Raw genomic sequence first — 25,779 nt, 5'->3', positions numbered from 1 at the left:
ACAAGAGCTGTTCAGCCATTTCCAAGTCCTATTCATTTGCTGTCGCTCAAGCTTATTTGATTGTCAACGCTGCAAATGTTGGTTATTTTTCAAAATGCCTGGTGCGGTACTCAAGCATCTCCTGGGGCAGGGGTGGGGGAGTTGTTTGAAACAAGCACAATGGAGGAGGGGAAACGGTTGTAGGGCTCGTGCTTGTTCCTGAGCTTGGGCGGCCTGAGGGGCGCGGAGACGTTGGGGAAGGGAGAAGGCAGCAGCATGGCGGCCGGGTACGGGCCGCTCTACCCTTCTCTTCCCCGTTGTCGCCGCCGCCGCCGCCGGGGTCGCCGGGATCCTTTGGTCTGCGAGTGTTCGTGGTAAGCCTGCCGCTCACCCACCAGTCCTCCGGTCCACCGGCTTTCGTTTCGTCGCCGCTGCCTGCCCGAGGGTCCGGTCGACCGGGGAACGCGCCCTCCCACCGCATCCACCCGCCTGCGGGCCGGGACCATGGAGGACGTGAAACTGGAGTTCCCTTCCCTCCCTCAGTGCAAAGACGACGCCGAGGTGAGTCAGTGTCCGGCAGCTGCCACGCGCAGGCCTCCGGCGGTGGCTTCTTGCCCGAGGGACGACCCCAGGCCCCAACCGTCGAAGTCCCTAGCCCGTCGGAGCCCCGAGCCACCTCAGGGGAGGGCGTCCCGGGACTTGTGGGCGGAGCCCCCGCCCGGTGGCGGTCCGCGCCCACCCAGGCCGCTAGACACCCCCTTTCCTCTCCCGAGACCCCGCGGCCGGGCCGCGTCGGGTCCACTGAGTGTGGGGCGACGGGGACCGCCTCAGCACTGTCAGCTCGGGGGCCGGGACTCACCTGGACTAAAGGGCCTCCCGAGGGTCCCGTCGGTATTTATCCCGAACTTGAGGGCTCTCATCCGTCGGTGGCAACGGCTCACTTTTGGAACCCATGTGGCCTCGCATGTGGAGTAGACCTGGGGCCTGAGCTTTGGAAATGCGTTTTCGAAAAGTTTCCTCAAGTTTTTGTTTTCAACTTAGACAGCGACTAGCCGAATCAAGTCTCACGGAGGTAGCTCTTAGGAACCTGAAGACTTGGATTAGACATCTTGGAGGGAAGTTAATATAGAGAGTAAAATTCTTTATACCCCAGTCTCCTTATTTCTAATTCATGGTTCTTTCTTTTCACGCCACTTTACTTCTCTGCTTAGGATTTTCATTAAAACTGCCCCCACCTCACCCTGCCCCTGCCTCATGTATATCTTCTTGAAAATACTTTGTGCTATTGCAGATGACCTAATTTTAATTTTATGAAGGCTATATTATTGACAGGACAAATTATGCAAAATAATTGGGAAAATTAAAAAAGCGTTATCTAAGAGACTTGGATTTATATTAAATATTCATTCTATTGAGTGTCTTTATTTGGGGGTTCACGTTTCTTATTTAGGAGGAAGCACTTGTTTGAGAATTCTGTTTTAACAGTCCCTGAAAGCTTAGTGATTAGAAGTTGGGCTGCAATCTGAGAATTCTGTTTTTGTTTTTGTTTTTTTCAATTGTTTTATTAGGGGCTCATACAACTCATCACAATCCATACATACATCAATTGTGTAAAGCACATTTGTACATTCATTGCCCTCATCATTCTCAAAACATTTCCTCTCCACTTAAGCCCTTGGCATCAGCTCCTCATTTCCCCCCCCCACTCCTTCCCTGCTCCCCCCTCCCTCATGCACCCTTGATAATTTATAAATTATTATTTTGTCATGTCTTGCCCTGTCCCGACATCTCCCTTCACCCACTTTTCTGTTGTCCGACCCCCAGGGAGGAGGTCACACGTAGATCCTTGTAATCGGTTCCCCCTTTCCAAACCACTCTCCCTTTACCCCCTCCCAGTATCGCCACTCACACCACTGGTCCTGAAGGGATCATCCGCGCTGGATTTCCTGTGTTTCCAGTTCCTATCTGTCTGTACCAGTGTACATCCTCTGGTCTATCCAGACTTGCAAGGTAGAATTAGTGTCATGATAGTGGGGGCGGGGAGGAAGCATTTAGGAACTAGAGGAAAGTTGTATTTTTCATCATTGCTACATTGCAGGAGAATTCTGTTTTAAGAGTATATTTTGAATAAGAAAAAGGAAAGTTGTATTTGAGTTAGTTAAAATTCCTCAGGATGATTCAGGAACTTCAACTCTAGAGGCATCCTTACAAATACTGTCAAACATTCCTTTATTTCAGTTGAGGAAATTGTGGCTTGCTGAGAAATATTTGCCAGTACAAGACAGGTTGAGGATCTTGGTCTCCTAATTCCAAAACAGTTTTCTTTTCAGTACACCCCAATTCTTCCTTGTCCAAATTTTAGAAGTTCCAGCTTAAATGTTTCAAGATTTTGCACTAAAATACCATACTATGTATGTAATATGCCTTATCCTAGCAAAAATTTTAAATTCTTGCTGAGAGTACAACTTTGTGGGGTTAAGGGAGAGAGGGGTCCCCCACAAATCATCACAGGTCCGGTAGGCGCAATTGTACAGCAATAATAAGATTATAGTAAAGTCATAAAGGGTATAAGAGGTAGAAGATAGAGTCAAGTAATGGAGTCAGACACAATTCATGGTAGCATTGCTTACCAACGCTCTGCTTGGTGGTCCTCGTGGGGGGAACCTGGCCACGAGAGCAGGAGCAGCCTCAGAGACTGAGAACCTGGGAGCCTCTTCTGGCCCGAAAGCCAGAGAGGGCCCCGGGAAGCCAGGACCGGGGAGAGCCTCCCGGGTGAGAGCTTCCCGGGTTCCGGAGAGGGCTTTTCTTTTTTTCTTTTTAATTTTTTTTAACATTTTATTAGGGGCTCATACAACTGTTATCCCAATCCATACACACATCAATTGTGTAAAGTGCATTTGTACATCGTTTCTTTATTGCCAACCAATCCTTATATCTCTTTAGGGGGACATGATTACAGGTAACCACACATCACAGGAAGGGGCAGTACAATAGGCATACACATTGTAGGAAGGGGATCTATGATAGGCATAAGCGGAACAGGAAGGGCATGAGCTTGGGGTGTGCCCATAGGAATGGGAAGGTCTAGGGTTATACATGTGACAAGATGGGTGGACCCCAGATTCATGATGGTAGTCTAACCTTGGTCCTCCTAGGGTGGGTTTGACCTCTCTGGTGTCTCCTACAAGGAAACAGACAACTACTATCCTTATCAGAAGGGAGTGGGCCCTACTTGTGGGATAAACAGTGGTGTCTGCTTGGTCTAGATGGCTGAAAGCTCTTAGAGAGAAGGACCCCTAATCTACTTCTAATGACCTCCAAGTGTATAGTCATTCTCAAGCAGCTAAGTCTGGCATATATTTGGGGGAGACAGCTTGAGAGAAATCCTGTTTCCCACACAACTTTCTTATATTGGACAGGTAATGTAGTAGAGAATGGTAGTATTGGAAACCAACATTAGATACTTGGTCTCTCTTGATTGGAAATAACAAAAGGCAACTTGGAATATACTTGGGTTGAAATGTACCTTCAAAAACCAGGAAAAAAGTAGAAAAGATAACAAAAACTGGAAAGGCTAAGGATGTAGCTGTTCTTAAAGTACTATTAGTGTATCAGAACTGCTTCTACTTCTCATAGGTGCTTGTCTCTATTTTTTCTCTCATGGTCTCAGGTTGTGCTTAGACTTCTCCACAGGAGTGAGCTTGGCTATCTGCTATACTGGGGCCACCACATACCTTTTTTGAGCCTGTACATTGAGGAATAAGACTACCTCTTTTCCTAGCTTCATTGTTTAAATTCTAGAGAATTAACACCAATTTAGGCTACACTTTAAATTAGGATAGGGTGAGTACAATGAGAGACCCAGTCACATACCTACTCCCACTAATACTATAGGAGCACTTTCACTGAAGAAGAAAGGTGACAGAAATGTTAAATAGGCACATGAGTATCCATTAAATAAAGAATTCATTGCAAAAGCTTTTAAAAAACTTTTCTCACAATGAACTGATAAAACAAAATATTAGTTTTAAAATTTCTTCGAGAGATGTAAAGTATCAGGTAGACTTTGAGTGACTTGTTGCTTAATATATATAGCCTTTATAGCCATAGCCATTGTCCTGTACAATCCCCCAAAGGAATTGAACAGCTTGCTGCTAATGCAAAGATGTCACATTGAAGACTAAGGGGTACTTTCAGTTGTGTCATACACTTGTGAGTTTGGACTGAGTAATGGAAAAGAGCAGAAGAAAATGATACATTTGAATTAAAGGGTGTTGGTGAAGAATATTGAAAGTGCTGTGGACTACAGGAAGAACAAACATCTGTCTTAGAAGAACAGGATGGCGAGGCTCATGTACACTGGGCATATACAGGAGAGACCAGTCCCTTTTGGACTACAGGAAGAACAAACATCTGTCTTAGAAGAACAGGATGGCGAGGCTCATGTACACTGGGCATATACAGGAGAGACCAGTCCCTAGAAAGGGACATCATGCTTACGAAAGCAGATGGGCAGTGATAAAAGAGGAAGAACCTCAAGATGGAGTGACACAATGGTTACAGCAATGGACTCAAATAATCACAGTTGGGAGAATGGTGCAGGACTGGGCAAGTGTGTCGTTCTAGTAATAATAGGTTTGCAAAGAGTCGAATAATTTAATGGCACTTAATAAGAACAGCTAATGCAAATAAAGTATATGGAACCTGTGATAGCTAAGTTTATATGCCAACTTGGCTGGGCCATCCTTTTTAGTTATTTGACAGTTATGTAATGATGTTATTGTCCACGGTTTTGTGATCTGAGTTAATACCTACCATTTTGTGATGTATTATGAATCCTAGTCTTTATGCCTGCAGTTACGCTCCCATTTGTGAGTGAGTTGTCCGTTACAATACTGAGGCAGGATTGGCAGTCTTGAGTCATCTTACTAGAAGGTGGCTCAAGCCAGCAGCCCTACCCCAGTCACCAGCGCTATGTAAGTTACACCCTTGCACTGCCTTGCGCAAGTAAGGGGGATTTTCTTGCTCTGGCAAAGTTTCCTTATTTGCTCTAGATCCTACATCCAGCTTGTCATATTTAGCTCTGGGTTCTTGAGCCAGCAGTCTGTGTCCAACATGATTCACCAGCTTCAGCATCTTTGTCAGCCAGCAGTCTGTCACCTGGCCTGCTGAGTTGGGTTTATCAGTCCCTGCAACCAAACCACGTGGGCCAGGAGACGCATCCAACTTGATGCCTAACCCATGGACTTGGGATTTGCCAACCTCCACAATAAAGCCATTTCCTGAACAGTTCATAAGTTTCGTGAAGCATTGTAATGAATTACAATGAGAAATTGGGAGGGAGATGATTAAGTGGAAGAGGAAGAGGACTTGATGGTAGAAATAATGAGTGATAACAGCAGTTTGGAAAAAGTTGGACATTTGGGACATTTTAACATTCACATCAGGAACCAGTTTTGCTCTAATCTTTACATAAAAGAAATTATCCTTTCATTTACTGGCCAGCATTCTTTTGTACAGTAGGAACCACTAGATAGACAGCCACGTTTATCCCAAATCTTGGTCAGTAAAAATGGAACACCTTGGGCTGCATCCGCAAAGTCTTCAGTTTGAGACCGCCTGCAGCTTCAATGAAAGAAAGACAGTTAAATGTCTCTGAAACTTACAGGCAGTTCTCCCCTGTCCTATAGGTTCACCATGAGTTGACATCAACCCGATGGCAGTGAGTTTGAATATGAGTCACTGCTGGAGAACACTTAATTTTCCCCCCCACCTCAGGGCCTTTGACTTAGGCATTGGACTGCTGACTGTAAGGTCAAACCCAACAGTTATTCTGTGGGAGATATCTGAGGCTGCTGGCTTCTGAAGAGTTAAAGTCCCAGAAATGCTTAGAAGTTCTCTGCCCTGTAGGGTCACTCTGGGTTGGCATAGACTCGGTGTCAGTGGCTTGGGTTTGGGTTTACTTTCAGGGTTTTTTGCATTTGCTGTTTTACTCCTACCACAGCTACCAACACCGGTCTCTCCTTTGCCCTCATCTAATTACCTGTTACTTTTGGATTAGATCTCAGTTTAGGCATCATTTCCTTTTAAGAATTTTCCCTTAATTTTGCCTGCGCACATATTTGCACCTCATCACCAGATGACCAATTGCACTGGATTGCCTACTTATATGTATCTTCCTTAACAGTTACACTATTGAATTGTGTTATATATCTGACTGAGGATCTCTTGCTCCTTCATGAATGGTGATTTTTAACTGATTGTTGAGTAGAATCACCAGAGGAGCTTTGAAAAAAAATATCCATGCCCGTGTCCTATCACCACAGATTCTGATTTAATTGGACTGGTCATTTTACTTGAATTTCCCTGTGCTTCTCCATTTACCCCAGTACTGTGATTTTTGTTTCATTGCAAGTTTTTGCTGCTAGCTCTTGCTTAGGGTTAAGCAGAAGTTGAGGTAGGGATGGGAACAAAAGGAAAGTGACTTATTCTAAAGGAAGCTACTTTTACTTTAGTTTGTTTTAGAGGAGAAAGACCATGTTGTTGGTTTTTTCCCTGAGATGTCCCAGATTTGGTGATTTTCTCATGCTTTCCTGGAAAATGGCATTGGGGCTGCATCTGACCTCCAGCTCCCAAGGCTGATTGCCACAGGCAGGGTCAGGCAGGTCTCCACCCTCTTCCTTTCTAGAGGTTCCATTTTGATCCCATTTGTTCCTTAATTTTTTATGCTAGGTTAAGTAATTCATTGCAGTAGACACACAACAAACTCCTAGAAGGGATTCATGATCATGGGGTTTATTAAGGAAATTAATATGAGTTACAAAATCAGAGTAATATAAAGCCAAAGCAGTGTGAATTACCATTAAATTTGTATGGGAAAATTTTTTGAACATTCCCTGCCTGACACGAAACCTAACTATCACCTCCAATCATATCAAATAACAAAACTTAAAGTAACACTAAACTAAAGCCAAACCTGCTGCCATCAAATTGATTCGCTAGTAGCAAGCCTACAAGACAGAGTAGAACTTGGCCCAGGTTTAAGTTAGTTACCATTATGCAGAATTATGGAAAGGCGGAGCCCTGGTGTCATAGTGGGTTAAGAGTTGAGCAGCTAACACCAGCCACTCCACAGGAGAAAGATGAAGCTTTCTACACCTGTAAAGAGCTGCAGTCTCAGAAACCCACAGGGGAAGTTCTATGTTGTCCTGTAGGGTTGCTATGAGTTGGAATCTACTTGATGGCAGCACGTTTGCTTTTTGGTTTGATCATAGAAGAAGACTACTCACATCTTTCTTCTGGAAACAACTGCTGAATTTTGACCACTGATCTTTTGGCTAGCAGCCAGACTTTTTAACACTGTGCAACCAGGGCTCTTTGTTTTATTTTTTAACAGTTTCATTGGCATATAATTCACATCATATAATTTAATAGTTCAGTCACATCAAGAAGAGTTGTACAGTCAAGTTGTACACCACAATCAGAGCTGCAGATTCAATGCCGTCCTTTGAAATAAATTCTTATGGGGCGAGGGGCAACCTTTTCTTTCTTGTGTTTTGTTTTATTTTTTGTCATTGGTTTGTTGTTGCTGATGTTTTGTTGTATATTGTTGCTTGTTAAAGCTTACCTCAGCGGACTCATGTTGTACTTGTCCCTTTGTGCTTGGCTTACTTCGCTTAGCATGATTTCCTCCAGTTCTTCCTACGCAGCAATGTGCTTCATACGTTCATCACTGCTTTTTAGCAATGCGTAGTACTCCATTGTATCTATGTACCACAGTGTTTTTTTTAATCATTCTATTTGGGGCTCGCACAACTCCCATCACAATCCATACACACATCCCACCGTGTCAAGCACATATGCACACCTGTTGCCATCACCATTCCCAAAACATCTGCCCTCTATATCGGCTGCTCACTCCCCCTCCCTTCCCATTCCCCCCTCCCTCATGAACCCTTCATAATTCATAAATTATTATTTTGTCATATGTTACACTGTCTGACATCTCCCCCCGCCTTCTTCTCTGCTGTCCATTCACCAGGGAGGAGGCTATAGGTAGATTCTTGTAATTGGTTCCCCCTTTCGACATTCCCTCCACCCTCTAGGCATTCCCTCCACCCTCTAGGCATTCCCTCCACCCTCTAGGCATTCCCTCCACCCTCTCACCACTGGTCCTGAAGGAGTCGTCTGTCCTGGATTCCCTATGTTTCCAGTTGCTGTCTTTACCAGTGTACATCCTCTGGACTAGCCAGATTTGTAAGGTAGAATTGGGATCATGATAGTGGTGGGGAGGAAGCATTTAAGAACTAGAGGAAAGTTACATGTTTCATCGTTGCTATCCTGTACCCTGACTGGCTCATCTCCTCCCCACAACCCTTCAGTAAGGGGATGTCCACTTTCCTACCGATGTGCTTTGAGTCTCCACTCACCCACATTTACAGTGATATGATTTTTTGTTCTTTGATGCTTGATACCTGATCCCTTTGACAGCTCCTGGTCACACAGGCTGGTGTGCTTCTTTCATGTGGGCTTTGTTGCTTCTGAAGTAGATGGCCACTTGTTTATCATCAAGTCTTCAAGACCGCAGATGCCACATCTTTCGATAGCCAGGCACCATCAGCTTTCTTCACCATATTTGCCCATGGACACGTTTGTCTTCATTGATTGTATAAGGAAGGTGGGCACCCACTGATAAGATTTTTAGTTCTTTGATGTCTGATAACTGGTTCCTTTTATACCTCGTGGTCAGACAGGCTAGTGTGCTTCTTCCATGTGGGCTTTGATGCTTCTTAGCCAAATGGCCACTTGTTTTATCTTCAAGCCTTTAGGACCCCAGACACTAAATCTTTTGATAGCCGGGCACCATTAGCTTTTTTCACCACATTTGCCTATGCACACATTTTTCTTCAGCTATTGTGTTGGGAAGGTGTGCATCCTGGAATGCCAATTTAATAGAATGATGTGTTCTTGCATTGAGTAAGTGCTTGGGTGGAGGCCCAATGTCTATCTGCTGCCCCAATACTAAACCTATAAACATGTACGTAGATCTGTTTCCCCACACTCTTATATAAATATATTTACATATGTACAATATCCAGTCTTTAGACCTCTATAAATACCCTTTGTCACCAAGTTCTTTCCTCTATTTCCTTTTACTTTCCTCTTGCCCTACTATCATGCTCAGCCTTCATTTGGGTTTTAGTAATTTCTCTCGGTTACATTGCCCTTGCTGAATCCCCACCAGGCCTCCTACACCCTCCTTGCCACTGATTTTGGATCACTGGTTGCTCCCCTGTCCCTGCGCTGTACCACAGCTTTTTAATCCACTCATCAGTTGATGGAAATTTGGGTTGTTTCCAACTCCTTGCAATTGTGAACTGTGCCGCATTGAATATTGGAGCACAGATGTCTGGCTTTAGTTTGTTTCTTGTCTCTTCTGGGTATATGCCTAGTAGGGGGATTGCTGGGTTGTATGGTAACTCGATTTCCATCTATTTTAGATATCGCCAGATCGCTTTCCATAGTGGCTGTACATACCTACAGGTCCACCAGCAGTGGATGAGAGTTCCTGTCTCCCCACAGCCCCTTCAACACTTGTTGCTTTCTGACTTTTTGAACTGGGCTACCTTTGAGGGTATTAGGTGGTATCTCATTGTTGTTCTAATTTGCGTTTCTCTTATGGCTAAAGATCGGGAACATCTTCTCATATGTTTGTTGGCCATTTTTAAAGGCAACTTGGACTGGCTCAGATTGAGATTGTGATGTAGGTAAGACTTGGGAATTGGAAATTTTTTCAGGTGGATGGGAGCCTGGCAGATCAAGACTGTTGTCATGAATGGCTTTTAAAATCTTGATCTGGTATGCAGAATCAGTAGGCATCACAGATTTTTAGATTGGGTCTGCAGGCTGGAAACAGGGCTAGGTCCACAAGACATCAGGCCTTGATGTTAACACCAGCAATACTTCCAAATGAAATTTTCTGTGAGAGAAAGCTTTCTAGGTTTTAAAGGAACCATGCCTATTACCTATGCTGCACAGTTATCTGACCAAAAATCCTCAGTAATTGCCCTGTAAGTTTTCTTTTTCTCCCTTGTAGCATGCGCTTCACTCCTGCAATCTCTATTTTACATACTTAGACAGCCCTATGGTCTATTGTTTTGTTACAGTTGCAGTCAAGTCAGCTCTGATTCACACCTTATGAAAGTTTAGAATTTTGATATTTCAAAAAGAACATCTTGTGGCATGAGTGCTTTTTAAAAAAGTAAATTAGATTTTACCATATATAGTTATAATGATTTCATTTTAGGTAAACTAAAAAATATATGGGTTAGCAGCTTTTTTCCCTCTCACAGCCTTGATAGGTTAGTTTAGAGGGAGGGTAAGGCTGGCTGTTAAACTACTGAGAGTCTTGAAAAATTTCCATGAGTCTTTAAAATGCATAACAAGTGTGTAATAATTTGGTATTAGATTTATGCTCAATATTAAGGATACTATTAATGGATTGAATTGTGCCTCCCTCCCCCAAAATATGTCTTATAAGTCCTAACCCCTAATTCTCATCTGTTGTGCCCTGTTTAGTGCTTGGCTGCTAAAAGAATGGTTGGTATTTTGAACCTAACCCCGTAGCACCAGGGAGAAAAGACCTGGTGATCTGCTGTCATAAAGATTATTACAGCCTAAGAAACCTTAAGGGGAAGTTCTGCTCTGTTACATGGACCTGCTATGAGTTAACATTTAGTCAACCGCACCCAGCAGCAACAACAACAAAATAAAAGTTCTAAAAAAAAAATCCTGACCCCCCCTATATCTGTGGTTAAAGACACTTTAGAGTTCCTTTCATTGTAAGCAGTAACATAATCAAAATCTTAGAAGAACAATATTTGCTTTAATCTGTTTCTTGACACAAAAATTTCCAAGTTTTCGTTACGCGAATTGTTTCTGCACATGTATGTCATATTAAAAATTGGTGATTTTATTTGTTATTTACTTCTTATGTTTTTCTTTCTCCCCACCCCCCCCTTAGGAGTGGACCTATCCAATGAGACGAGAGATGCAGGTATGACACGTTAATTTTCTATTCAAGCCAGTTTATATTATCATTATCTTCATTATTAAAATAACTTGACCTCATTTCACAGAGGATTTGAGACCTACTGACTCATGATGTCTTGGTTCATCACTAAGTTTTTAAATTACTCCCTATTTAAGGTTAATCTTGGATCTTAAAAAGATGGGAAAATGTGCAGAGTTGCCATAACATTCACAAATAATTTATACACAGCTTAACACAGCATTAGCATTTAAGTGCTCTGGCTACAGTTAGGAATAAATTATTTTCTCAAGCTTAAGCATTTTAATTTTACCAGTTATTCATCCAATTAATCATAATCTTTTCATATTCATTCCAAGCATTTAATTATTCCTTCATTCTTCATATTATTTAACAGCTACTTAATAAATGTCTTATTTGAAGACATTCTGCCAGACATTGGGGATTCAACATGCACAAGACTATTAATACTTTGGAAGCAGTAATAATGTCCACTTTTGACACATAAGTGGATGGATGAGTTCTAAAAAGGAGAGGGTCATGAACAGAGAGTGCTTGGATGTAGGAGCACAGCAAAGAACTGAAACTGGAAAATCAGTGCAGGTATTAGAGCAGTCTGTATAGCAGTCTTGCTATACAGTAGAAAGTTAAGTTTATAGTGAAAAGTACAGCAAGAGGAAAGTCAGGCAAGAATGAATGAGGAGATAAAAGAAAAGACATAGGAAGAGAAAGATTTAAGACAGGAGAAGGAACAAAAAGTATTGAATATAGAATTTTTAGTCTAGCTTCAAATAAGGCAAATATAAATTAAGAAAAGTGTTTTTGTTGTATGAAAAATGAACAAAACCTACTTTCAAATAGATTTTGACTTGCAGAAGCCCTATAGGATAGGGTAGAATTCTGCCCCATAGGGGCTCCGCGGCTGTGAATCTTTAGGAAACAGCTTTAAGTTGCTGGTAAGTTCAAACTGACAGCTTTTTAGTTAGCACCCAAATCGTTTAGCCACTATGCTACCAGGTTTCTTTAGCAAAGAACCCTAACTCAATGTAGTTGAATTGATTTCAACTCATAGCAACCATCTATAGGATTTCTGAAAGTATGAAACTTTGCAGGAGCAAATAGTCTTATCTTTCTCCCACAGAGTGGCTGGTGGGTTTGAACTATCGACTTTGAATTTAGTAGTCCAATGCCTAACCCACAATGCCACCAGGGTTCGTGCATTATAGGTGAGTTGTGTCAAATTGCTGTTTTGAAGAAAGTGGTGATTCACCAATTTTAATGCTAAGAAGATAATAGATTCTTTATTTTTTGTTTGGTGGATTAAAAATTATATAATAAGCCCATTGATTAGTTGTATTAAATGAAAAGGGGGAAGAGGAAAGCGTGCTGCTTACAAGTATACTTTAAAATAAATATTGTAGGTATTAAAGTTGATTATTTTATGATAAGATGGCATTGGATGGGACAGCATCTCATTTTGCCATTCATAGAGTTCCTATGAGTTGGGTTGATTGTATGACAACTAACAATCCTAATAATGATTTGTATTTTTATAGATCTGCAGGTTTCATTTAATTAACCAGATTTTGTTTACAATACTAGGACAAGAGCTGAATAGAAAAAAATTAAATCTTTTAATATTGTATTAATAACCACATGGGTGGGTGTTCAAGACAGACTAGGTGCTCTGTGGGAAAAAGAAGTGACTATCTGGTCCCATAAAGATTTATAGCTTTGGAAACCCAAATAGAGGGTCGCTGTGAGTCAGATTCAAGTTGATGGGAGTGGGTTTGGTTTGGTTTTATTACAGCTATATAATATGTGCATTATGTTTTTAAGAGACCAGTAATGGTTTTGTGTATTTTTTAAAGAGAATTTAGAAAATGAATTACTGCCATTTCCGTAAAGTAGAAGTAGAACTTCTAAACTCACATAGTTCACTTTTCTTTTGCATTTCATACCATTTACAGTCAACTCTTCTAGCCCCCATATCAAGTGTTATCACCAATTCTGGGAATCCCCTGACATCTAAAAATCTGTTTTCCATTCTCAGTGAAAGTTCACTGTTTCAAAATATGTAAATACTTGTGAGGCATTCTTTATTTTTTGAGTTTATGGAGAATGCAAAGATGAGTAAAGTGTAATTTTCCAAGAAATTTTTAGAAATCAGACCTAGTCACAAATTATTTTGGTATCAGAGAGGTTCAAACAGTTGACGTGTTTTACTGCTAACCTACATACAGGCTGACAGTGTGACTCTGTGTAGGGTTGCTTTAGGAGAAAACCCAGCAATCTGCTTCTGAAAATGCACCACTGGAAACTTGGAGGAGCAGTTGTACTGACACATACAGGGTTGCTGTGAATCAGAATAGACTCAACAGCTTTACAAAACTAACTACTTGATTATACTATATTAATATCTGGGATATGATATATGCAGACTAGAAGCATTTTCTATGTTCAGTTATATAGAATAAATGTGAACTCTGCATTGAATAGGTAATTATTTCAATTGGTTAAAAATCTGGAGACAAAAATTTGATACTAAGCAATTTTTTAAAACTTTGTGATTATAACATTCTATTAATGATAATTTTAATTCTGCTATATCTTAATGCTTCTTTGGTTTGACTGAAAAGGTACTGTGTAATTCCAAGGAGTTTTTTTCCTTTATGACTATTTTATTTCTAAACCATACATAAGAGAGAATTAAAATCTAAAGAGGATTTATTAATCTAAGGTCTCCTGTTGGTGCAGTGATTAAAGTACTTGGCTGCCAGCCCAGGGGTTGGCGGTTGGAACCCACCAGCCATTGTGCAGAAGAAAACTGCGATATTCTGCTTCCTTGAAGATTTATGCTTTGAAAACCTGATGGGTGGTAGTTTCACTCTGTCCAACAGAGTTGCTGTGAGTTGGAATCAGCTTTTGCCTTTTATTAATCTAAAGGCCACAATACAATATCTTCTATCAAAATCTTGTAAAAAACACTAGGGATGCTCAATTTCTGACTTTCTAAAACTATATGAAACTTTTGAATGTCTCATTTTATAATTATAAGGCACATCTGCATTTTTCTTGCCAATGTTTTGTTCAGTATGCCTAGGAAACTCTGCCTAAATAATAATTTAAGCAAATTATATTAACTGGGGAAATACCAGCAAGACTCGGTTTTATGAGAGAAAGTGTAGATTGAATTTACTGACAGTAAATCTCTATTTTTCCCCCCTAGGAAATTTTACCTGGATTGTTTTTAGGTCCATATTCTTCTGCTATGAAAAGCAAGGTATGAAATTTCGGCTTACCAGACTTTACTAACCAACTTTGCTGAAGTGTTTTTAGTAGTAATAGTTCAATTTTAGAGTGTGCCCTCAGAAACAGCTGTTAATATTATTCATCTCTCTGGAATATCCTTTTTTTCCTGCGTTTTACAGGATCAGTGGTTCGCAGGAATCCCTACTAATTACAAACCAGGTCTTAGCAGGTTTATCTTTTGAAATCTATGGTTGAGAGATTTACTGAACAACTGACTTATTTAATGCTTTATTTCCTCTCTGAAATATTAGATAGCTATAATTACTCATCATAGCTTCTGAAAAATGAGACACAGTTAAAGCCCCAAATAAAGAAGCTTAACATTTTAATTATCCATCTTTCCTCATTAAGGTTGAGTATATGTGTTCCTTGAAAGTCACTCAAATCTCATTTCTGTTTTTGCAGATGTTAGGAGTTCTGGGTGCCCCTAGTTAGAAAGCAGTGCCCCATATATACATGGGGACGTCAAAAAAGCTCGTGGAATATGGAAATAAAGAATGGAATTTTGCCACAAACTTTTTGAAGTACCCTTGTAAATGTCCTGTAAAGTTAACTGAAATAAAGGCTGCTTTAAACCTAACAGGCTCCCTTGTGGGAGAAAGATGAGGCTGAATGCGCCCTTAAAGTTTTAGTCTTGGATTGTGAGTTGGATTTGGGTTTGGGTCAGCTAAACAGTTAAAATGATAGTCTTATTTTAATATGTAGCGATGTTGTTGTGACTTACTTGATGATTCAACCCATGGTAATGCTTCTTTGCTTATTATAATACTACTAGTTCCATGGGTTATGAGTTGGGCTGTTAACCATAAGGTCAACAGTTCGTTATCATGAACCACCAACCACTCCTTAGAAAATAAAATGAGGCTTTCAGCTTCCATAAACATTTACAGCTTAGGGACACCCAAATGGGCAGTTCTGATCTGTCCTTTAGGGTCACTATGAGCTGGAATAGACTCGATGACACTGAAGTTTGAGTCTCTTAAGATGTTTTCTCCAAACTTTGGTTATTTTGAAGACAGTATACGTAAGTTAGAAGTACTAGTGATGCAGTTTGGTTAAGTGTTAGACTGTAGACAATAAGGTCAGTGGGAGAAAGGTGAGAGTTTTAATAAGAGATAAATTTAAGCTTTTTGCAACTAGTTAGCTATTTCTTTTCATAAAATTTCTTTATTGTGTTAAGTATAGATAAAGTCATTTGCTTTATATAATAAATGTCCACTAAAAATATGAAATGTTATGTATGCTTGCTACTTATGTTAAGGGTGGCGTAGCGGTTATGTGTTGGGCTGTGATCAGAACCTCCAGCCACTCCAAGAGAGAAAGATGCAGCTGTCTATTCTTTTTTTTTTTTTAATAAACATTTTATTAGGGGCTCATACAACTGTTATCGCAATCCATACACACATCAATTGTGTAAAGCACATTTGTACATTCATTGCCCTCATCATTCTCAAAACATTTTCTTTCCACTTAAACCCCCGACATTAGGTCCTCATTTTTCCCCCTCCCTCCCCGCTCCCCCCTCCCTCATGAGCCCTTGATAGTTTATAAATTGGTATTTTGTCATATCTTGCCCTGTCCGACGTCTCCCTTCATCCACTTTTCGGTTGTCTGTCCCCCAGGGAGGAGGTCACACACAGTTCCTTGTAATTGGTTCCCTCTTTCCTACCCATTCTCCCTTTACCCTCCCTGTTTCGCCACTCATACCACTGGTCCTGTAGGGCTCATCCGTCCTGGATTCCCTGTATTTTCAGTTCCTATCTGTACCAGTGTACATCCTCTGGTCTAGCCAGACTTGCAAGGTCGAATTCGAGTCATGGTAGTGGGAGCGGGGAGGAAACATTTAGGAACTAGAGGAAAGTTGTATTTCTCATCATTGTTACATCGCACCCTGACTGGCTCATCTCCTCCCCGGCAGCTGTCTATTCTTGTAAACAGTTACAGTCTTGGAAACCCACAGGGGCCTTTGCAGACTACCCTATAAGATTGCTATGAGTTGGCATCAATTTGATAGCACTGAATATTACATTAGGGCTGTGTGTGTGTGTGTGTGTGTGTGTGTGTATTTCGGCTGCCTGGGGAGCCAGGGCCACTGTGTGAGGTGTACCTGTCACACCCATCATGCTGGGTAGCCTCGGCCTAGGGCTCTATCTTGATGAAGTTTGTGTTTTTACTTAGTAATAGTCTGTTTTCATCTTATTAAAACCGTTGTAATCTATAATTATATATATCCTCTTAAGTAGATAAGCTAACATTACCATAGATCATCATGTGTCAACATAGGCGTGAATATTGAGTTCATTTTTGAGGTTTGTCATAAATATAAATATGGAGTAATGGCTGATGTTTAATCCTCATTTAAACCCTTACTTCCCTTCTTCAGCTTAGAATGTACTTTGGAAAGACAGGAGTATACCAATGTAGGAAAATTTGCTGAAAAACATTTTAACATTTAAAACTTTTGAAATCCATAAAATTGTTTGACATCTCATGAATTTTAATTTAATTAATTTTAATTAAATTAATTTAATTAATTTAAATTCAATTTAGACTATTTAATGTAGAATGTTGGAATTAAATATAGAGTGTTATAAACTACAAATGTTGTAGAAAAATACAAGATTATTAAATTTGTGTTCAGTCAAGCATGAATTTTCATTTATTGAACAGATAGTTATCGAAAACCTATTTTGTATGGTACTTAATATTAATACTTCATAGGAGTGAGTGAACAAACAAAAATCCTTGCTGTCATGGAATTTACATTCTAGCCAATGAAATATCATGGTATTCACAAACTCAGTGAAACCTATAATTACTTGGCAAAAATATTTATTGATAATTTCTAAGATTGTCAAGTTAAATTGCTTTAAATACTGAGTCAATGAAAATACTATGGACTATAGTATCTTTGGAATGGACACTTAACATTAGGAATATTTTGAAACAGTGAGTGACTGATAGAGTCCTTGAGTTATATAATATTCTGCCTTTTAGAAAAGTGCACTAGAAGCGTACAAAATAGTCTAGATATTTGAGCTCTGGTGTTGTCATTAATTGGGTCAATTGTATTGAGCTATTTAGTCATTTAAGTGATCTTTGTCTTCGTTATCTCCTCTAAAGAATAAAGTTCTATGTATATAATTACCATTCACTAGAAACACTTGCAATGTGGCGGGCTCTATGTTAACCACTTTACCTATAATTATCTATAGGTAGTATTTCCACTGTTTTCATACAAAGAAACTGAGCCATAGAGCTCACTTGGCTCATTGGCAGAGATAGAATTTGGAACCTAAACTTCTTAACTGCAAAGCCCCAGCTTTTAACCACTATGTAGTACTGTTTCTCAAACAAATTGTGTTTATCGTAAAATGTTTTGTGAAAAGTATATTCCTTTTAAGACTCTTAGTAACCCTGTAGGGCAGAGTAGAACTCCCCTGTGGAGTTTCCAGGTTAACTTTTTATAGGAGTAGAAAGCCCTGTCTTTCTCCCATGGAGCAGTTGGTGATTTTGAGCTGCTTTCCTTTTGAGTGATCACCCCAACTTGCAACCACTACGCCACCAGGCTCACTATGAGTTCTAATCTACTCTCTGGCAGTGAGTGTGGTGTGTTTTCTAAAAAACCTTTAAGTGCATGTGCTATACAAGTTGACTCTTGGATAATGCAGATTTAAACTGCACAGTCCACTTACATGCAGACTTTTTAATGGTATGTGACACTCATCATTGCACGAGCAGTTTGTTTCTTCTGTAAATTGCATATGGCAGGAAAAGCGATCTCTCACTGCTCTTTTGTATTTTCCATCAGCTTTAATATAATACCATAAGTCATAGGATGCATATGAGTTGCCATTGGTGATGCTGGAAGGGCTCTCAAGAAGCAAAGTTAGAGCATTATAAGGAAAAGTTGAATTGCTTGATATGTACCATAGTTTGCAGTGTGCAGCTGAGGTGTTCTACCATTTCAACATAAATAAATCCAGCTGAAGAATCATTATTATTGAGGGGGAAAATGAGTTGATACCAAGGGCTCAAGTAGAAAGAAAATGTTTTGAAAATGATGGTGTCAAAATACGTACAAATGTGTTTGACACAATGGATGGATGTATGGATTGTGATATGAGCTATACGAGCCCCAATAAAATGATTAAAAAAGAATCTTTTTTTGTTTTGTTTTGTTTTTAAAGGAAATTTGTGAAGTTTTTTGCTCTTTGCAAAATACGCTTTTATCTTGTGTTGAAAGTGTACTGCTTATGTGAGTGCAGTTTATGAAGGGGTACCCAAAAAGAACCATACTTTTTTCCGCCCAAAAGCTATGCATTAAAATTTTTTTTACGAAACAAACTTGTCACCTTTAAAGTACTCTCCATTACACTTAATGTAATATGTATGTCAAATCTGCGATTTCATTCATGGAAACATTATTTTCAAGCTCATCTTTTGGATGGCTGACGGCACTTCCCATTTTTTTCTTTACCTCTTCTACATCTTCAAATTGCTGTTCTTTCCTAACCCTCTTCATTAGTAGAAACAGAGAAGTCACTCAGAGCAAGGTCAGGTGCCTCGGGCAAGAGAGGCATGCTGTTTTTTGCCCAAAACTGGCACATTGAAAGGGCTGTGTGAGCAGGTGCATTGTTGTGATGGCAAAACCAGTCCCCCGGGTCTGCCACAAATTAGGCCTTTTTTGTCCCACACTTTTAATGCAATCTTTTCAGAACCTCTAAATACAAAGTTTGATTAACAGTCTGACCTGGTGGAACGAACTCCAAATGCACTGTGAGTTGACATTTTTGTCCATTAGGGAGGTTGACAGATGTCCAGAAGGAGGTTTATCATTCAATTAACATTTCACCTTTTTTGAAACGAGAAAACCACTCATATGTACAGTACTCGAGTTTTTCTTATAGCGCTGTCCTTGTAAACCATTCAACATCACAACAGTTTCTGGGACATTTTTCCTAAGCAGGAAACAAAATTTCACAGCCACATGCTGTTCTCTTAAATCGGCCATCACAAAAATCGAGGTTTGAGTGAAATTGCTTTTATGAAAAAATTCTCTGTGACCAGAGAGAACCATCCCAAGCTACGTCACTGGTTGCACCAACTCAGAGTGAGTTGTTTGATGCTCACCTACTGGGAAACATGCATACTATGAAAGCTCTGCTCTGCCCAGTGCAATTCTGGTATTTTTTTGGGTAGCCCCTTGTGTAATACATATAGCTTATTTCTAAGCTATATGTTAATTGACTGGTCATGTCCTAGTGGCATCATGACTACAAAGCCTTCTAACCACAAGGTCAGTAGGTCAAAAACTAGCCCTCCTTGAAAGAAAGACTAGGTTTCTATTCACGTAAAGAGTTAGCATCAGAAACCCACAGGGGCAGTTCTACCCTGTCTTTTAAGGTCACAATATGTCAAAATTGTCATGATGGCAGTGAATCAGTGAATGAATTATTGGTAAATTTTGAGGGAGTCAAAGTTATATGTGGATTTTTACAGCATGAGTGAACCACCACCCTTAAACTCCTGTGGCATTCAAGGATTGGCTTTATTAATCTTGAACCATTGAAATATTTTGCTGATCACATTAGAACTATCATGAAATGAACATTTAATTCTCTACATTCATTTTTCTCGTGTCTATTATTTCTAATGTTCAGTCAAGTGCATTTTGAAACAGCTGCATTACAGTGAAATATTTTCTATTTTAAAACTTTCATGTCTCCCCTTTTTTTATAGCTACCTATACTACAGAAACATGGAATAACCCATATAATATGCATAAGACAAAATATTGAAGCAAACTTTATTAAACCAAACTTTCAACAATTATTTAGGTAAGAATTATTGCTGTGATTTATAAAAATGTTAATGGTAGCAAATGTCTAATGTTTTTATTTCAAGTTTATACTATAAGGTTATTCTGCACATCTCTATTTTGTAAAGATAGGTCACACCATACATAATTTAAAATATATTTAATTAAAAAAAACTTTAAAATTGGTGATTCAAACACTTGATCAGAATTCAAAAGGTACAAAAAATGTATACTGAAAAGTTGATTTTCTCATCACTAGTGTCAGAGTTGACTAAATGTCAGTAAACTTGTCTTTTCATTTTAATCACCTAGATGCACCTAGATCATTGTTTCCCAAAGTGGGTATTACCACCTTCTTGTGGTTCTCAACCTTCCTAATGCTGTGACCCTTTATGTTGTGGTCACCCCCAACCATAAAATTATTTTTGTTGCTACTTCATAACTATAATTTTGCTACTGTTATGAATCATAATGTAAATATCTGATATGCAGGATGTATTAGGAGACCCCTGTGAAAGGGTCATTTGACAACCCCCCCCAAAGGGGTCGCGACCCACAGGTTGAGAACCGCTGCTCTCGATTAGGGCCTTGAAGCAATCACTTTGAAGAGGATGGATTGGGAGGGGGACAGGGCGCAGGCTCAGCAAAAGCAGATACCTATACTTTATCCTCTGGAGGCATTGTTGGTTATGCCTTGGCCTGCTAACTGCCAGGTCAGTAGTTAGAAACCAGTAGCCACTCTGTGGGAGACAGTTGAAACTTTCTATTTCTTTAAAGACTTATAAACCTACAAGTGCAAGCTCTGCTCTGTCCTACAGGGTCGCTGAGTTGAAAGCGCCTTGATGGCAGTGGGTTTAAGTGTTTTGGTATTTTGACGCTTTATCCTGGGTTATGGGCTGTAATACAAAAGTTTTCTTCCAGAGAGGCAGCTTCTATTAACTTTTACTTGAATATCATTCTACCAAATATTCTGTGTACAACCTGTGAGTTATTGTTAGGAAAAATGTAAACAACCTAAATGTTCTACAGTGTACTCTTCTCTTAGATGTCTTACGTAATAAATATGCAGTAGAATACTATATAAACACCAAAATAAATTGTGTGTTGCTATGGAATTGTCTTTAAGACTTATTACATCAAAAACAAGATGCAGAACAAATGTTTTTTTATATATGTGTATATATGTATATATAAACTTAGAATATTTCTGGACTAACAGAAACTTGACACTACTTTCTTCTGAAAGGGGAAAGCATCAATAATCTGATATAAAATATATTGAGATTTTTCTACTTGAAAAAAAAAAGTTTTTTGTAAATATTTTTGAAAATAGAGAATGAAACAAAAAAATTTTTAGAATTCACTCATAATTCCATGGTCCAGAGAAAATATTAATTCACATTTTGGTATATTTCTTTCTAAATCTTTCTCTGCTCTGTCTGTGTGTATAAATGTACATATATATATAAAGAAAATGAGAATATCTTTTAAAAGGCTATGCTATACCTTCACAATTTGTAAAGAATTTTTGTTTTCAGTCATTAATGTTCTGATGCAGGCTCTTTTTCCTAGTGAAGGGACCCTTTCTCCTTAGACTTAGTAGACTAAGAGTTCTTGACAGTCAAGGTGACATGAATTAGAATGATTTCATTTGATTCTGAATTAATTTTTTTGAAACAGGGTTTTAATATTTGTAGTTTTTCTACTGATCTTCCCTGAGCTTTAATTTCTTCTGTCATAAGCCTTGAATTTATTGTGATTATTAGGATCCCTGGTAGCGGTATTGAGTAAACATTGTATTACTTTAGTAACTCAAGCTCCCCAGATGTTTTGAGGGAGATATATGTGGGTATCTGCTCCTCTAGAAGATTTAGCGCAGTGGTTCTCAACCTTCCTAATGCTGCGACCCTTTAAGACAGTTCCTTATGTTGTGGTGACCCTCCCCCACCGTAAAATTATTTTTGTGGCTACTTCATAACTAATTTTGCGACTATGAATCAGGGGACCCCTGTGCGAGGGTTGTTCAAACTCCAAAGGGTCGCGGCCCCCTGGTTGAGAACCGCTGCTTTATAGGGTTGCTATGAGTCAAAAGTGACTCAATAGCATGTTGTGTTTTTCTTTTGATTTTTAATGATTATTAAAGAACCATACATTTTGAAGGATGATGACTTTAAAATTAGTTTGTTTTAATACATTGATAGTCCTGGGGAGGTTAGACATGGGTTGTTTTTCACACAATAAAATATGCTTTGCATGTTAATAATAATGCCCTTTTTGGACATGTTTTCCAAAGTATAAAATTCCAGGGCAGGTGGTCTTTTAGCAAACAATGGGTGTTTCATCAAACCTCTGCCTTCTATTTTATGAGTATCTTTGAGATGTTTGGCCTTCATCTCAATTGTCTTCTGTAGGATTGTGAGAAGTGGTCATAGGGCCACCTTGAGAAGAATCTTCTGGTCCTAGAAAAATTGGTAGAAATAGAAGAGTAACAGTAAATGTGACTAAGACTTTTTTTTTGTGGGTCCACTCTGGTCTAAGGAATGTATTCTGCTTGTTTTTTAATATTTATGTTTCCAAGAAATTTTCAGTTTTTTAATACATAAACAGAGTTTTATCTCTTTCCAGATATTTAGTCTTGGATATTGCAGATAATCCAGTTGAAAATATAATACGTTTTTTCCCAATGGTAGGTATCAAGCTTTTAATACCATTTAAATTTTAATTATGATTTGATATTCTACTTGTAGTTCTAAAGCATAATGTTAGTAAAACATCAATTCCTTCATACTACTTTTAGTTTCTTTTTATTAATCATTTTATTGGGGGCTCGTACAACTCTTAATACAATCCATACATACATACATTGTGCCAAGCACATTTGTACATTTGTTGCCATCATCATTCTCAAAACATTTTCTTTCTTCTTGAGCCCTTGGTATCAACTTCTCATTTTTACCCTCCCTCCCCACCCCACCCCACATCCCTGATCAACCCTTGATAATTTATACATTATTATTATTTTGTCTTATTTTACACTGTCCGACATCTCCTTTTACCCATTTTTCTGTTGTCCGTCTCCCAGGGAGGGGGTTATATGTAGATCCTTGTAATGGGTTCCCCCTATCTACCCCCACCTTTCCTCTACCCTCCTGGTATTGCCACTCTCGCCACTGGTCCTGAGGGATTCATCTGTCATGGATTCCCTGAGCTTTCAGTTCCTATCTGTACCAGTGTATATCCTCTGGTCTAGCCAGATTTGTAAGGTAGAATTGGGATCATGATAGTGGGGGTGGGGGTCGGGGAATCATTTAAGAACTAGAGGAAAGTTGTACGTTTCATTGTTGCTACCCTGCACCCTGACTGGCTCATCGCCTCCCTGTGACCCTTCTGTAAGGGCATGTCCAGTTGCCTACAGATGGGCTTTGGGTCTCTATTCTGCACTACCCCACATTCTCTATGATAATGATTTTTTTGTTCTTTGATGCCTGATCCCATCGACACCTCGTGATCACACAGGCTGCTGTGCTTCTTCCATGTGGGCTTTGTTGCTTCTCAGCTAGATGGCCGCTTGTTTACCTTCAAGTCTTTAAGACCCCAGATGCTATATAATTTGACAGCCATGTACCATCAGCTTTCTTCACCACACTTGCTTATATACCCTCTTTGTCTTCAGCTATTATGTTGGGAAGGTGAGCATCATGAAATGCCAGTAAACTAGAACCAAGTGTTCTTGCATTGAGGGAGTACTTGAGTAGAGGCTCATTGTCCATTTGCTACCTTAATACTAAACCTATAAATATATGTACATAGATCTATTTCCCCATCATCATTAGAAAATATATTTACATATGTACATGCCTGTATTTATTTTATTTATTTATTTATTTTTGTTTTTTTTCTTTTAATCATTTTATTAGGGGCTCATACAACTCTTATTCGTACATTCATTGCCCACATGCCTATATTTAAATATAAATGCCCATTGCCTCCTGGTTCTTTCCTCTGTTTCCTTTTACTTTCCTCTTGTCCTACTATCATGCTCAGCTTTCATTTGGGTTTCAGTAATTCCTCTCAGTTACATTGCCCTTGATCGAGCCCTGCCAGGCCTATTACACCCTCCTCATCACTGATTTTGGATCACTGTTGTTCCCTTGTCCCTAGTTGGTTAACACCACTTCCTTTCTCCTACCTTCCCCTCTCCCAAGTCCCCCTGGAACTGTCAGTCCCATTGTTTTCTCCTCCAGATTGCTTTTTCAGCTTATCTTATCTAGATAGACCTGCAGAGATAAAAATATGTACAAAAACAAGACAGAGCAAAACAAATCAACAAAAGAAAACAAAGACAAAGACACAAAAAAAGAAAAACCAATAAATAGCTCGAGGTCTGTCTGTTGACCTTTAGGACTGTTCTCCAGTTGAGTCTGATAGGATGCCACGCCCTGGCCCCAAAGCCTATTTTTGGTACTCCCTCAGAACTTCCTTGCTCTGCTCCCCTTGCTGTGCTGTTGCACACCCTTAGTGGTTTGCCTCGGTGTGGTAGGGCCAGATCAGGCGCAATTCCCACACTGCGTCTCTAGTGTTGTCCCCTGTAGGGCTATGGGCCAGTGAGGGATGTTGTGTCTCATAGTGGGGCTTCTCTTTGTATTTTTTTTTTTTTTTGTATTTTATGGCACATGTTGATACATGTTTTATTATAACCCATTGTCTTTTGCCCCTCAGACTAAAGAATTTATTGATGGGAGCTTACAAACTGGAGGTAAATGATATTTACTTTACTTACCTGATGTTTACTTTCAAGAAATATTGTTACAGTTATATTTATGTCAAATATTTAAGACAATATTTATTTTTACTATGGTGTAATATACTATTTTCACTATATTTTAGTCGTTAAACAGGTGTTTTTCTATCAATAACTTTCCTCTCTTCCTTCCACTCCCCTTTCTCAGGAAAAGTTCTTGTCCATGGAAATGCGGGGATCTCGAGGAGGTAGGAAGTTACGGATTTTAATTTTTTCCTCTGATTTATGTTATGGTTTTTTTTTCCTGAATTTTTTTTCTCTTCTTCAGTGCTGCCTTTGTTATTGCCTATATTATGGAAACATTTGGAATGAAGTACAGGTAAAGTAATCTGAAACCTAGTCATTTAAATTCTCATTAAAGTAAAGCTTAGCAGAAATGAACTGGAAGTTTGAAGATACATTGTCTTTCATTGTTTCATTTAGTCATGTTTGACTAGGTTAGTCCTTGTAACTTGCCTTCTTTTTTTTTTAAGTCAATTTACTGGGGGCTCATACAACTCATCACAATCCATACATAAGTCAATTGTATAAATTACATTTGTACATTTGTTACCCTCGTTGTTGTTTTTTAAATTATTTTATTGAGGGCTCATACAATTCTTACCACAGTCCATACATCCATCCATTGAGTCTCACACATATGTACACCTGTTGCCCTCATCAATCTCAAAACATTTTCCCTCTACTTTAGCCCTCAATTTCGTTTGCTCATTTCCCCTCTCCCTCCTGAAACCTTCATAATTTATAAATTATTATAGTTTTGTCATAAGTTACACTGTCCGACGTCTCTCTCCGCTCTCTTCTCTGCTGTCCATT

At 39.3% G+C, this 25,779-nt stretch overlaps 1 protein-coding gene across 3 annotated transcripts in view; it reads left to right on the top strand.

The window, feature by feature from the left end:
* Positions 1–269: 269 nt before the first annotated feature.
* The window catches only part of STYX (serine/threonine/tyrosine interacting protein), a 48,432-nt gene continuing 22,922 nt past the window's right edge, over positions 270–25,779 (top strand). For 2 of the 3 annotated variants that reach the window (XR_006679864.1, XM_045287757.1), the window contains exons 1-8: positions 270–540; positions 11,003–11,035; positions 14,259–14,312; positions 20,084–20,181; positions 22,788–22,848; positions 24,882–24,918; positions 25,112–25,151; positions 25,232–25,282. Coding sequence is in view for 2 of the 3 variants with exons in the window: in XM_045287757.1 (XP_045143692.1) it covers positions 484–540; positions 11,003–11,035; positions 14,259–14,312; positions 20,084–20,181; positions 22,788–22,848; positions 24,882–24,918; positions 25,112–25,151; positions 25,232–25,282 (431 nt within the window). In the remaining variant the exon portion in view is untranslated. The remainder of the gene's footprint in view (positions 541–11,002; positions 11,036–14,258; positions 14,313–20,083; positions 20,182–22,787; positions 22,849–24,881; positions 24,919–25,111; positions 25,152–25,231; positions 25,283–25,779) is intronic. The other variant, XM_045287758.1, reaches the window with a different exon arrangement.

This window comes from Echinops telfairi, unplaced genomic scaffold, assembly GCF_000313985.2.
Source record: "Echinops telfairi isolate 266 unplaced genomic scaffold, ASM31398v2 ScPeMD7_18;HRSCAF=68, whole genome shotgun sequence".
NCBI classification, from domain to species: Eukaryota; Metazoa; Chordata; class Mammalia; order Afrosoricida; family Tenrecidae; genus Echinops; species Echinops telfairi.
The sequence above is the reverse complement of the archived record's forward strand: the minus strand, read 5'-3'. Positions and strand labels throughout refer to the sequence as shown.